The following is a 12,437-nucleotide window of genomic DNA, read 5'->3' as shown; positions in this document are numbered from 1 at the left end:
TATCATGTGTACGCTAGGCTGCCCAGGTGCCTGTAAGCACAATTCCAGGATGTTTGACTGGTGCCTCCTCTCTAGTCGTAACCCAAGAAGAGCACCTGCAGAGAGACTTAGCCCCCCCCCTGCCCGCCCCCGTGAAGACCTGGTTAGCCCCGCTGGGTAGTGAGTGAGGCAAGCTTAGTGTCTTCCTCTTATTCTTGACTCTGAAACCCTAGGACCACCTTGGTCCTGGCTGGTGTGTGTTTAATGAACGAGAGCCGAGCACCGAGGCACAGTGCTTAGCAAAGCCTATTGGGTTACTGCCGCTGCTCTATCTGGATTTGCAGAGACTGCTGCTATTGGCCTCTGGGCTGCAGGAGAGGCTAGATTACAGCAGGAGAGACTCCAGGATTGAGACCTGGGGATTAGGACCCACAGGCTGTAGCCCCAGGCTGCTGATAGTTACCTTGGCATCATTCTAAAACCCACTCTGGCCTCTCTTTCTGGCCTTAGAAAGAGAAAAAGCTACCTACCCTTTTCCTGTCTGGCCAGCCCCTCACAGTCTCTCTCCTAGGTGTGACTCAGTGTTTTTTTTTTGTTGTTGTTTTTTTGTTTTTTTGAGATTTACTTACTTCTTATTATGCATACAATATTCTGCTCACATGTACCCCTGCACATGCACGCCAGAAGAGGGCACCAGATCTCATTATAGATGGTTGTGAGCCGCCATGTGGTTGCTGGGAATTGAACTCAGGACCTTTAGAAGAGCAGCCAGGGCTCTTAACCGCAGAGTCATCTCTCCAGCCTCCTCAGCATTCTTCTTTTAACAAGGTAATTTAGAGACAGTAAAAAACCATCCATTTTAAGTGTCGTGGGTTCAACAGATGCATACGGAAATGTATGCGCCAACACAGCTGAGATGCATAACAGTCCCACCGCCCCGAATGATTTCCTTCTGCTGCCCCGTGTGAACACTCAGCCTCACGCCTGCCCCGTGTAAATGTGCGTCTGTCTGTAGTTCCCGTGGCTGTGCTCCCCCAGGACGCCGTGCTATGGAACCGGGCTGCCTGCAGGTTTAGCCATCTGCCTCTTTCATTTTAGCATAACATATTTGGGGTGATCCATATTGAGCGTGGCCGTGGTTTGTCCTTTTCTACCGCCCTCTTGTGATGTGCAGGCATAGATACATACACACAAAGCACTTACATACATAAATAGATTTTTTTTTTTTTTTGAGGAAAGCTAGGATTTAGGTATGAGGGAGAATATGTGGCACCTGACATTAAAAAGCCACAAAGAGGGCTGGGCGTGGTAGCACACACCTTTTAATCTCAGCACTCGGGGAAACAGAGGCAGGCGGATCGCTGTGAGTTCGAGGCCAGCCTGGTCTACAAAGTGAGTCTGGGACAGCCAAGGCTACACAGAGAAACCTTGTCTCGAAAAACCAAAAAGATAAAAAAAAAGCCACAAAGGTGCATTCCTATGCTTTCTTGTAGGAGTGTTATAGCTATTGGTCTCTCACGTATATCCTTGCTCCTCTTTGTTTGAGCTTTTATATATGGTGTGAGAGAGGGATCTAAGGTTCATCCTTTTGTATGTTTACAACCAATCGCCACAGCTTCACTTACTGAAAAGGCTTGTCTTTCGCCCTTAAATTGCCTATCTTTGTCAAAACTCAACCAGTGTTGATACATAATTTTATTTTAAATTCTATTCTATTGGCTTATACCTCTACAGTTTCTAAATTACTGTAGCCTTATAATCATTCTTGCTGTTTAATACTTTAAATCTTCCAACTTTGTCCATATTTTTCAAAATCACTTTGGCTTACTTTGCCTGCCATCACTGCTTTGGTCATGATCGTGTTGTACCTGAAGATCATTTGGGGTAAAAAAACTGACATCTGTATGTTTTCTAATATAAGATAGACCTCTCCATTTAAAAAATAAAGTCTTAGTATTTCTTTCATCGGTGTTCTGTAGAAAATATTTAGTTGGATATATAGTATACATGATTTTCATGGTTTTAATGCTATTCAAATAGTACTTTACCAAATGTTACTTCCAATATTTCATTGCTTGTATATAGAAAAACAGTTCCTTTTTATTGGTTTCATAGCCTACAACTAAACTTGCATATTAATCTTGGTCACAATTTTCTAGATTCATTAGAATTTTCTGTGTAAACAATTATACTATCTTCAAATAGTATTATATTTCATTTCCAATATATTTCTTTCTTCTTTCCTTCTTTCCTTCCTTCCTTCCTCCCTCCTTCCCTTTCTTCCTTCCTCCTTTCCTTTCCCCCTTTCATTGGGTCTCATTATGTTGCCCTGGTTGGTCTTGAACTCATGGACTCCGTTGATCTCTTGCCTTCATCTCTTGACTAGCTAAACTTTCAGGTACACATATGCTGCTGCATCTAGCTCCAATCTGTATGTCTTTCTTTCTTTTTCTTATCTCATTGCATGGTCTGGGGCCTCTGCCACCACAGTGAATGGGAAGGGTGAGTGAAAATATACTTAACTTTTCCTTAGCTACAGAGGAGAACATCTGTCTTTCCCAGTAAGAAGGATGTTATCCATAAATTTTTTCTATGTGCCATTGATCAGATTAAGTGACTTTACTTCCATTCCTAATTTGGTGGTGGTTTCCCCCTTACGTTATGAATGTATGTTATATTTTGCAAAACGTTTTTTCAGTAACTACTGAAATGCCATGTTGCGTGTTGCCATCCGGCAAACTGGCCCCACTCTGGCTGTCAGTGGGGATGAACAGGGAACGCAACACAGTGATTTGCACGTAGAACCAGAAGAGCCATGCAGCTTCCAGCTGTGCTCTGAAGTCTGAGACTGCCAGTCTGTATTTATGACCCCTCCCACCTGCCTTTCCCCTAGCTAGCAACCCCTTCAGCCTCCACCTCTGCATCTGCAAACCTGTCATTTAGTGGCCCCAGTGACATCCCAGATGCCTGCCCTTGGAGTCTCGGCTCATGGTCACTGTCCTGACTATACCAAAAGCTGTGATCTCCTTTTTTTCCCCCCTGAACTTTCTCCTTTCTTGTCATAGGATTCTTCTGTGTCAGCTCTGCCTTGCCTGGCCCCAGCCTGAGGCAGACCTCTGTTCTCTCTTATTTTGGCTTGTGTGGCAGTGTTCCACCCTACCGTCTGTCCCCTTTGCATTTACCCTTATGAGTCATGGAAGCCCTGTGCTCAACCTGCACTTTGATCCAACAGCCTTTAAAGGTTCCCCCTGTATAAGGATCGTGCCTGGCTTTCCTAGCCTGAGCTACGTCTCCTCTGCCTGTGGATTTCGGGAGAATGTGAATTATTTATTCAAGAACCATATGCTTCTCGTGACTCGTGGCCTTACTACACATCTCTCGGCGCCCAGCACACCCTGACCTGTCCTGAGGCCCCCTCGTTATTCCTCCATCTAAGAGCTCATCCGTTTTTTGTTTTTTTTTCCCTGATGTGCACTGGTTTCTGCTTTATATGACTGGTTCTCCTTCCATTTTTAATCACATGTCTCCCAGTCTTAGATGGTCCGAGTTGCCATAACAGAATCCCACTGACTAGGTAGCTTGTAAAAACATGTGTTTCTCTCATTCTGGAGATGAAAAGTCTTGAGATTAGGGTGCTGGCATGGCTGGGTTCTAGTGAGCATCCTCTTGGAGGTTCACATGGTGGGGAGCAGAGGCAAGGGGGCAAGTGAGCATCTCTTCCCATGAAGGCACTAAGGCTGTCCACGAGGGGCCCCATCCTGACAGTCTAGTCACCTACACTGCTGAAGTAGGCATCTTACGAGAATTTGCACAATCCGTATGTAACATTCTCTAGATGGCTTGCTAGCTGCGACAGATCTTCCTATGAATAGATCCCAGCGTCATGTCTTTACATAAAATGTCAGGATGCGGGGCTTGATAGGAATTGGATGGGAGTCAGTCATGGTAACATTGGCCAGCAAAGTTGGAGCTGCTGGCCGCCTGAGCTTGGCCCCTGCCATGAGGTTCGGAGCAGGTGGCTACGGTCAAGCCGGACTGGGAAACGAGAAAGATCAATTCTCTTCACAGAGCAGGCTAGACACTCTCTGGGACATCCCTAGAGACAGATGGCAGCACAGCCACCGTGAGCCTGTCTGGCCTCTGGACAGTCACTGGCCTGGGGAGAATGTGGGTAAGGTTCAGCACGACCTCAGAGTGTGTGTGCGGCAGGGGAAACCTTCGTTTAGGGCACAGATCTAAGTCAAGGACAGAGACAAATGGAACCATGGGGGGCGGGTCTGGTCCTGTATCCATTGCTGGGTGAGGGCTGTCCCTGAGCGCGGCTCTATTAAGATTCATATGGACAAGCATCTTCCTCACTCAGGATTGGGGGCCAGCACAGGCTCCTCAGAGGCCGGTCAGAAGGCCACAGTAAAAGATGCACGGCTGGGCCTGGTGCTCTGAGGTGGAGATTAACAAGCTAAGGAGTGGGACCAGAGTGCAGCTCACAGCCCTCACAGCCCTCACAGCTGCAGGACTAAGCCTGTCTCCCGCCTTCTTTACCACAAGTCTTGGGGCAAAGGTAGGACCAGGTTCAGCGTGTTTGTATCCACAGGGCTTTGCTTGCCAAGTCCACTCTGAAGAACCTCAGCTCACAGGGCTCGCTGGGAGGCATTCCCTTGCCTTGGGTGGGGGTGGGGGGGGGGTCTGTTGTATCATTTTGTTTTACCTTAGTATTTCGGTAAGTACTATTTCAAATGAAGCCTAGCCTCAGGTCAGCTGCACAACAGGGCAGAAATGCTTTCCCACACGCATCTCAGTCAGTGTGGAGCTCAGGGTCTGTGAGGAGTAGGAAGAGGGCAGACGCTGGAGTACAGGGCTGTCAGGAACCTTTAGGTGATGTAGAGAATGGAAGCCCAGGGAGGCAGGAGCCGAGCTTTTCCTCATCCCCACTGGGCCAGTTTCATTCCCCCAGAGTGGTGATCATGGTCCTGTAACCTGGACTCAGGAGAACCATTTTTTTTTAAAAAGATTTATTTATTTTTTATTATGTATACAATGCTCTGCCTGCCTGTACACCTGCACACCAGAAGAGGGCGCCAATCATGTGGTTGCTGAGAATTAAACTCAGGACCTTTAGAAGAGCAGGTGGCGCTCTTACCCTCTGAGCCATCTATCTCTCCAGCCCCTCACCCCCAATGTGAGCCAATTTTTAGAGTAATAAGCAAAGGCCTCTCTAGGAAGGCACCCCTTTGTGCTATAGCAACTCACATTTTTGTTTTGTTTTGTTTTTGTTTTTGAGACAGGGTTTCTCTTATAGTCCTGGCTGTCCTAGACTCACTTTGTAGACCAGGCTGGCCTCGAACTCACAGCGATCCACCTGTCTCTGCCTCCCGAGTGCTGGGATTAAAGGCATGCACCACTACCGCCCGGCACAACTCATGTTTTTAAAAGTGACGTTCTGCCACCCTTGTGGAGCCTTCTCACTGGGACTCTCTGCCCTATTCAGTGAAGGAGAGATAAACCTGTTTTTTATGATCCCAAGTGTGGGATCAGAACAGTCTCATGAGAGAACAGGTGAGGTTAATCCATTAGAAGAGCAACCACCTCATACAGGAGCTTGATTGTTGCCAGCTGAAAAGATCCTGTGAACACACTCTGGGAGGAGATATATAAATGCGCCCAGAACTGGAGGTGGGGTTTTTTGGAGACTTGGGATAGTTTTGGCTGTTCATCGCTGCACTTCGAGATGATCCTAGAGAGAACCGCTCGAGGGAAGGCTTCGGGGCTCCAGCTCCTGCTGAGGTTCTGGGTTCTGGTTACTCTAGGTTCCAGCAGAAGAAATCCTGCTGATTGTGCCAGGAGAATCGTTCCTCAGAACTGGTATCCTTACGGTTTTGTTATTGTGTCCATTAATCCTCATTTCCTATTGTTTTGGTTAGTCAGGTTATAAGTGACGTATGCTTGGTCACTAAGTTGTTAATAAAATATATTGGCTAAGAAAATTGAGCCTACAATTCAGTGGGGTTTTTAACTTGTGCTATCTATCTCTGGCACACTTGGTATGATTACTCGGGGGTCCTGTGTCCTTAGGTGCTGTGCCTCTGTCACAGGCCAACCCAGCTTAGCTCTTTGAGAACATGAGAAAACCCGAATGATGACGTTTCACTTCTGCCGGTCTTACGTTAATTACGTCAGCGGCTAGGTGCAGACTTGCTGAGATGTGGACTGGGGGGCTCTGTCCTCTGGGGTCTGGAGGTCCAGGGTCAGGCCAGGCTTCCGGTGTCCGTGCCTGCTGTGTTCTTGAGTACCGTGTGCTTGTTTCCTCTCCCTACAGCTTGTATCCAATGTGCTCATCTTCTCCTGCACCAACATCGTGGGTGTCTGCACTCACTACCCAGCTGAGGTCTCCCAGAGACAGGCCTTCCAGGAGACCCGGGAGTGCATCCAGGCTCGGCTCCACTCACAGCGGGAGAACCAGCAACAGGTGAGTGAGGCTGAGGCACAGCAGTAGCAGCCGGGAGGCTTGGATGACAGCCAAGGCCTGCTGCGGAGGAGCCCGGCCAGTGCTCTGCCTGTCCCCAAAGGCCATGCTAGTTACTCTGCCCAGCCCCTCTTCCTAGCAATACTTCCCGCAGGGGAGCCCAACTCTGTAGTTGTGTAGGATCCCCTTGGCCTTTCCTGTCCCTTGCCTGTGGTCTCCTTATGTGGCTCTGTGGTCAAGCGATGAGAGGCTTCCTCTATCCTGGGCCCCCATGAGTTGAGGAAATGAGAACCAGCTATTCCCAGCCCGGATGGAGCCGTTTACCCAGGGAAAGGAAGAAGGGAGGGTCAGGCACCATGTGCCCCTTGGGTGTCCCTTGGGTGCCCCTTGGGTGCCCCTGCCCAGCTCTTCTTCTCTGTCCAGTTCTGGGAATGGATTCTTCAGAGAAGGAAGATCATCCTGTCTCTCCCCCACCCCCACCCCCCCACTCCCAGGCTGTGCTTGACCAGAGAGGCTGGCCGTTGACAGGGCCACAGCTTCGTGCCAAGAAACAACACTGTAAATCTCTCCTGGGTAAAGTGGGGTGGGGGGACGGGGAGACACAGCTTGGCATCAGGGTTCCAGCTGCCCCTGCCCATCCCGAGGGACGGGGTCTTATTTGGGGGTTCAGATCTGGGTCACTACTGCTCCTTTCCCACATGTAACCCAGCAGGGTCATTTGGGGGTTCAGATCTTGGTCACTACTGCTCCTTTCCCGCATGTAACCCAGACAGATGGCCATCTGTCCCCGCTCCCGTTCTAACACTGCCCCTACAATGTAGAGCTATGGCAGCTCCAGAGGGCAGCCAGCAGGGCGATGGGTCTCCACACACTTGGGCCAGGCATGACCCTGGAAGTTCCTGTAGACCAGAGGGTCCTCGCTACTGATTCCCCAGCAAACGCTGGCGGAGGCCTCCTGTGTGCCGCATGCCATTAGGGCCCGTGGCAGATGTGAACACAGAAGGTGGCCACTCTGCTCACTGGAGTGTGGGTGTCTCTATCTGGTAGGGACCACATGCTAGATGGGTCCAGGGACATAAGATGCTGACGTCCAGTTGGCCAGATGGGGATGAGCTTTTCGGGCCCCCTGTCCCTGCTTGTCCTTGATGACACTGCCTTTGTGGCTTAGGTGTTTCGCCGCATGCCCAAGTGGACATTGGCCAATCTGACATCTGGCTGTCCTTTTACACTTCCCCACTTTGGAGACACAACCTTAGCTGTCCCAGGCTGTGGCTTTGAACCTCGTATGTCAAGGATGACTTTGAACTTCTGTCTCCCCTTGCTTCTGTCTCCCAGATCCTGGGGATATAGGCATTTCCTACATGCTGGTCCAACAGGAATTACATGCAGCCACAACCCTGCCCTCAGCCTTCATGCATTCAACCCTGCCTGGGCTCCTGGCCTAGCTTCTTGAAGAAAGCTCTGCTCAACAGTGTCTCTCAAGTCTCCCCATTGCCCTGACAGGCTTTCCTTACCTGACCCACTTTTTCAACCCCTAAGCCCTGCCTTCCTCAAGAGCCTTGTCTTTGTTTTAACTTTTAATTTGTTCACTTTACATAGACAGATTGTAGCCTCCCTCCCTCAGTGCCTCCCGATCCCACCCTCTCTCCCTCCCCTAACTCTCAGAAAGGGGAGCCCTCTTCCCCTAATATCTGACCTCAGCCAATAAAGTCTCATCTGGACTGCCTGTATCCTCTTCCTCTGTGGCCTGGCAAGGATGCCCCACCAGGGGGAAGTGATCAACATGTGGGGGGGGATGCGGGGGGCGGGGGAGGGGGACAGGGGGACAGACTCCTTCCAGAAATCAAAACGACTCTGAGATTCCATTTCACACCTATCAGAATGGCTAAGATCAAAAACTCAGGTGACAGAACATGCTGGCGAGGATGTGGAGAAAGGGGAACACTCCTCCATTGCTGGTGGGAGTGCAAACTCGTACAACCCACTTTGGAAATCAATCTGGCGCTATCTCAGAAAATTGGGAGGAACCTCATCTTATCCCTGCTGCCAGCTCCATTGCCTTTCCCCTGACAACAGAACACCTTCCTTGGCTTCTATTTTACAAGGTCATTCTGAATAATTCTCATTTGTTTTTTGTTTGTTTGTTGGTGAGTTTTTTTGTTGTTGTTGTTGGTGGTGGTGGTGGTGGTGGGGTTTTTTTTTTTTTGAGACAGGCTCTCCCCGGGTAGTGCAGACTGATCTGAGTTCTTTTCCTTTCCTTCAGGCATCAGGTGCTGGGATTGCAGGCGTGAGCCACAGTGGCAGCTCAGATACTTACCATTTCATAGCTGTTACTCTGCTTGCTCAGGTCCTGGCCAGGCTGTTCCTGACACTGAAGTCCATAGAGATTGAGGGAAGGAACTTTTTTGCCACTCCACGTTTAGGGTCAAGAACTGGGAGAGTCAACTTGTTTTTAGCCAGTCAGAGCCAGCAGTTTGTATAGGGGGAGGCTCTTAGGGGGGGGTGTCACCTCAGCCCTTAAATTTCCCGTCGTCGTCGTGAGGGCAGTTCAGCACTGTTCCTCCCCCTGCTCAGACGAGTAGCCCTTGGCGCGAATGTATATGGATGTATGGCAGTCTCTGCAGTCATAGCGTCCTCTCTCCCAGTTATCTCACACCGCAGAAGCTGCACCGCAGATCCTGTCCCTTTATGGAGACAGGCTCTTTATGGAGATGGCCTTCGGTGAGGTGTGCACTGATGCCTGGAGACCAAACACATCTCAGATACGTTCTCCACAAGAGAACACAAGCCCTGGGCTGTGGCACTGGATAAGGCACAACTCCCACCCCTAAGGGAGGTGCAGCTAAAAGGCTATTGACAAACCAGAGAATCAGAGAGTCTATTAAAAAAAATAAAAATAAAAAAAAGACCCAGCTGGGAGGCATTTGGGAACAGGCATCCTGAGCAAAGAGGATAGGCTTGCAGCATAGAAAGACATTGGTCCCAGTTCAGGGACATGTACACAAAGGCAAGAAAAGCTCCCAAAGCTGGGGAGAGTCCTTTTGGTTCTTCTTTTTGGGGGAGAGCATAACTTCTAATTCATGGATGCCTGGAGAAGAGTTGGGGAGACAGGGAGGATACACAACACAGAGAAGGTAAGGCCAGGCTGGAGCATAGGCTGGTGCCTGTAGCCAGGCTGGGGGGGGGGGGAGCATGCAAGGGGGAGGGAGAGTGGGCTCAGGAGGGAGGGCAGGGGACAGGGGTTGTAGTGAAGAATTAGGAAGGGTGAGTTTCGCTGGTCCAGAATCCTTAATGTGGCGATGGGAATCAGAGGAATGCTGTAGTGCCATGGTTTAGAGATATTTAGGCTGTATGGGTAGCAGGGAGGGGCAGAAGAGGAAGGTGAGCCAGAATTGGTGCTGCCTGAGTCCCACAGAGAGGTGAGCAGGGCACTGGAGCAGTGGGACAGGGCACAGAAGGGACAAGACAAATTCAAGAGCTGTTCCCAAGTCAGTACCGAGTGCCGGGGCTTGGCCTGGGGCCGATAGGAGAAGAATGAGCACCAGCAGAAAGTTCTAGAACTACAAGCAGTTTCTACAGAGGCAAGAGGATGGAAGTGTCCTCTGCAAAGGCAAGAGAAGGCAGGGGTGGGAGGGCGAATCTCGCTGGGGATGTGATGTCACAGAGGTGGGCATTTGGAAGCCAGTGAGCCCTGGCCTGGCTGTGAGCGGAGGTGACATTAGAGTCTATGGATGGTGGAAGCTCGGCAGTGGATCTGGTCCCTGAGGCAAGAGTATTTTGAGGACCGAAGTGGGGCATGCTTCATTAGGCACCCAGCGGAAGAGGAACCAGAAAGGATACTGAAGCAAGAAGGTCTCGGGGCTACCTGGTTGGCAGAATACCCAGAATTCAGTGCAGAAGGATGGGTAGGAGAGGCAGCTGCAGGCAGCCAGAGTGAAAGGTCTGAGAAGACTTAGGTGTGTGAGGCTGGCAGAGGTCCTGGCCCTGAGCCAAGGCTGTGGCATTCAGACAGAGCCACGCTACACAGGAGGCAGCCGGGCACCTTGGAGCAGAACAGACCTTGGAGGAAAACGTATGAATTGAATGAAGTCTAGACTCTATAACGAGCTGACATGACTCGCCACAACGTGGCCCTGGGCCGCCGTCCCTCTGTCTCTCTCCCAGCTCCCTTGGTTCCTCAACATTTACTTTCTTTTCTCTTGTTCTTGGACCACTGTCTCCCATTTGGAATTGAAAGATTCTGAAAGATCTTGGTCCTTCTGGACGTCACAAAGCTTTGTCTAATGACAAGCAGTCCTCCGAGCTGAGGGAAGGCTGCTCGCTCACAGCCCCTGGGGGAGTTCTGCCTGCCTCTAGGTGCCTGGATCTCACTCTTGTACCCAAAGTGCTGCCTGGCACGTGGTAGACAGCTATAAACACTTGGCAGCTGCTTGAAAGAGTCCAGTTAATGCTGTCAATGGTAGTGTGGCCAAGGCCGCAGTGGATTTTAGGGTTTTAACCCAAGCTGCTTGATAGTCAAGGCTCCACCAGGAAGAGCCTTTCTCAGAACAGAATGCTGGCAAGCCAGGCAGCAGATCCAGACGTATCCCAGAGAACCTTGGATGTGACTCCACATGTTCACACAGGTTCTATTCCTGTGGGTCCCGGGATAGTCTGGGAGGTCTTCCTGGGTCTTGCAGGCAGGGGCATGGGGATGGGTGACCAGAGATGATGCAGAAGGAATGGTGACAAACTCATTTGCTTCCCTCTTGCAGGAACGTCTCCTGCTGTCTGTCCTTCCCCGTCATGTTGCCATGGAGATGAAAGCAGACATCAACGCCAAGCAGGAGGATATGATGTTCCACAAGATTTACATCCAGAAACATGACAATGTGAGGTAGGGGCGAGGGCAGGGTGGGAGAGCTGGACCTCACCGGAAACAGCCTCACCTCTTCCCTCTTAAAGAGGCCGCAGCCTCACAGGGCCAGCCCTGCCCTTTGTCTGTTTAAGGAACTAGCACTGTTTCATCTGAAGTAGACCAGCAAGGCTGCAAGAGAAAATAGAGAAAGAAGGGGAAAAAAAAGAGGGCAAGCTATCAGGGGACCTCTTACCTGATAAAGATGGAACACATACCTTGGGCCCCAGTGTCCCCACACACACATTGTAGTCCTCTTTACCAGCCTCTTGCATGCTTCCTAAGCCCCATGTGCGCAAGCCACCGCTCCAGGTATTGCCTACTTTGTCACTGGTCCTTTGACATCCACGCAGGAGGCACAGTGTTCCTAATTTATAGATCCAGTGGAATGTTTAAGACCTGGGCTGAAGGCCCCGCAGCCAGTAAAGTCTGCCCACTCCAGAGCTTGCTTTGCCTCCCCTGCGTGCTGGCTGCCTCCTCCCTAGCCAGAAGCCACTGACAGCAGGGACACGCAAACAGATGTAGGTTAACACAGTGCAAAATCTGCTTATGAGTTCCGCAGGGACACAAGCCGTACAGGTGGCCTTTGTCCGCCATGGCCTGGTAATTCTCCCATATGCCCAGAAAGGGAGCCGTTGTGAGCTTTGGGAAAGTTATTCTCTCCTTGGGCGAAGTGTCCCAAGGCCTGAGTGCTGGAAGGTTGAGTTAAGAGAGTCTTGGGAGCCTGGGGCTGTTTTCAATCAAGAGAGCCACTGGATCCTGCAAACTGGCCCCACTCTGGCTGTCAGCAGGGATGAACGGGGAACGCAACACGGTGATTTGCATGTAGAACCAGCAGAGCCACGCAGCTTCCCATTGTGCCCTGAAGTCTGAGACTGCCAGTCTGTATTTATGACCCCTCCCACCTGTCCTTCAAAACCCAAAGGCCAAGGCGTTGAGGGGGAAAGTATAGATGCACCATACATACATTTGTGCTTTGCCGTTGGGGGAGGGGAGGGACTCTTGGCAGCTCCCTGAAGACCACCCATGCTCCATATCAGGCAGAACCAAGATGGCCAGTAGCCACCGTGGTCTCCCAGGCAGGTGGACACCTGGCTGAGG

The 12,437-nt window shown here is 50.5% G+C and overlaps 1 protein-coding gene across 1 annotated transcript in view; it reads left to right on the top strand.

Moving 5' to 3' along the window:
* ADCY5 (adenylate cyclase 5) overlaps positions 1-12,437 on the top strand; it is a 153,301-nt gene that overhangs the window by 90,757 nt on the left and 50,107 nt on the right. The window contains exons 2-3 of the mRNA XM_084802389.1: positions 6,296-6,445; positions 11,197-11,318. Of these exons, the coding sequence (XP_084658515.1) occupies positions 6,296-6,445; positions 11,197-11,318 (272 nt within the window). The remainder of the gene's footprint in view (positions 1-6,295; positions 6,446-11,196; positions 11,319-12,437) is intronic.

The sequence above is a fragment of the Acomys minous genome, assembly GCF_964271855.1.
Source record: "Acomys minous genome assembly, chromosome: 11".
Lineage (NCBI taxonomy): Eukaryota > Metazoa > Chordata > Mammalia > Rodentia > Muridae > Acomys > Acomys minous.
Note: the sequence above shows the minus strand (reverse complement) of the source record. Positions and strands in the feature narration are given on the sequence as shown.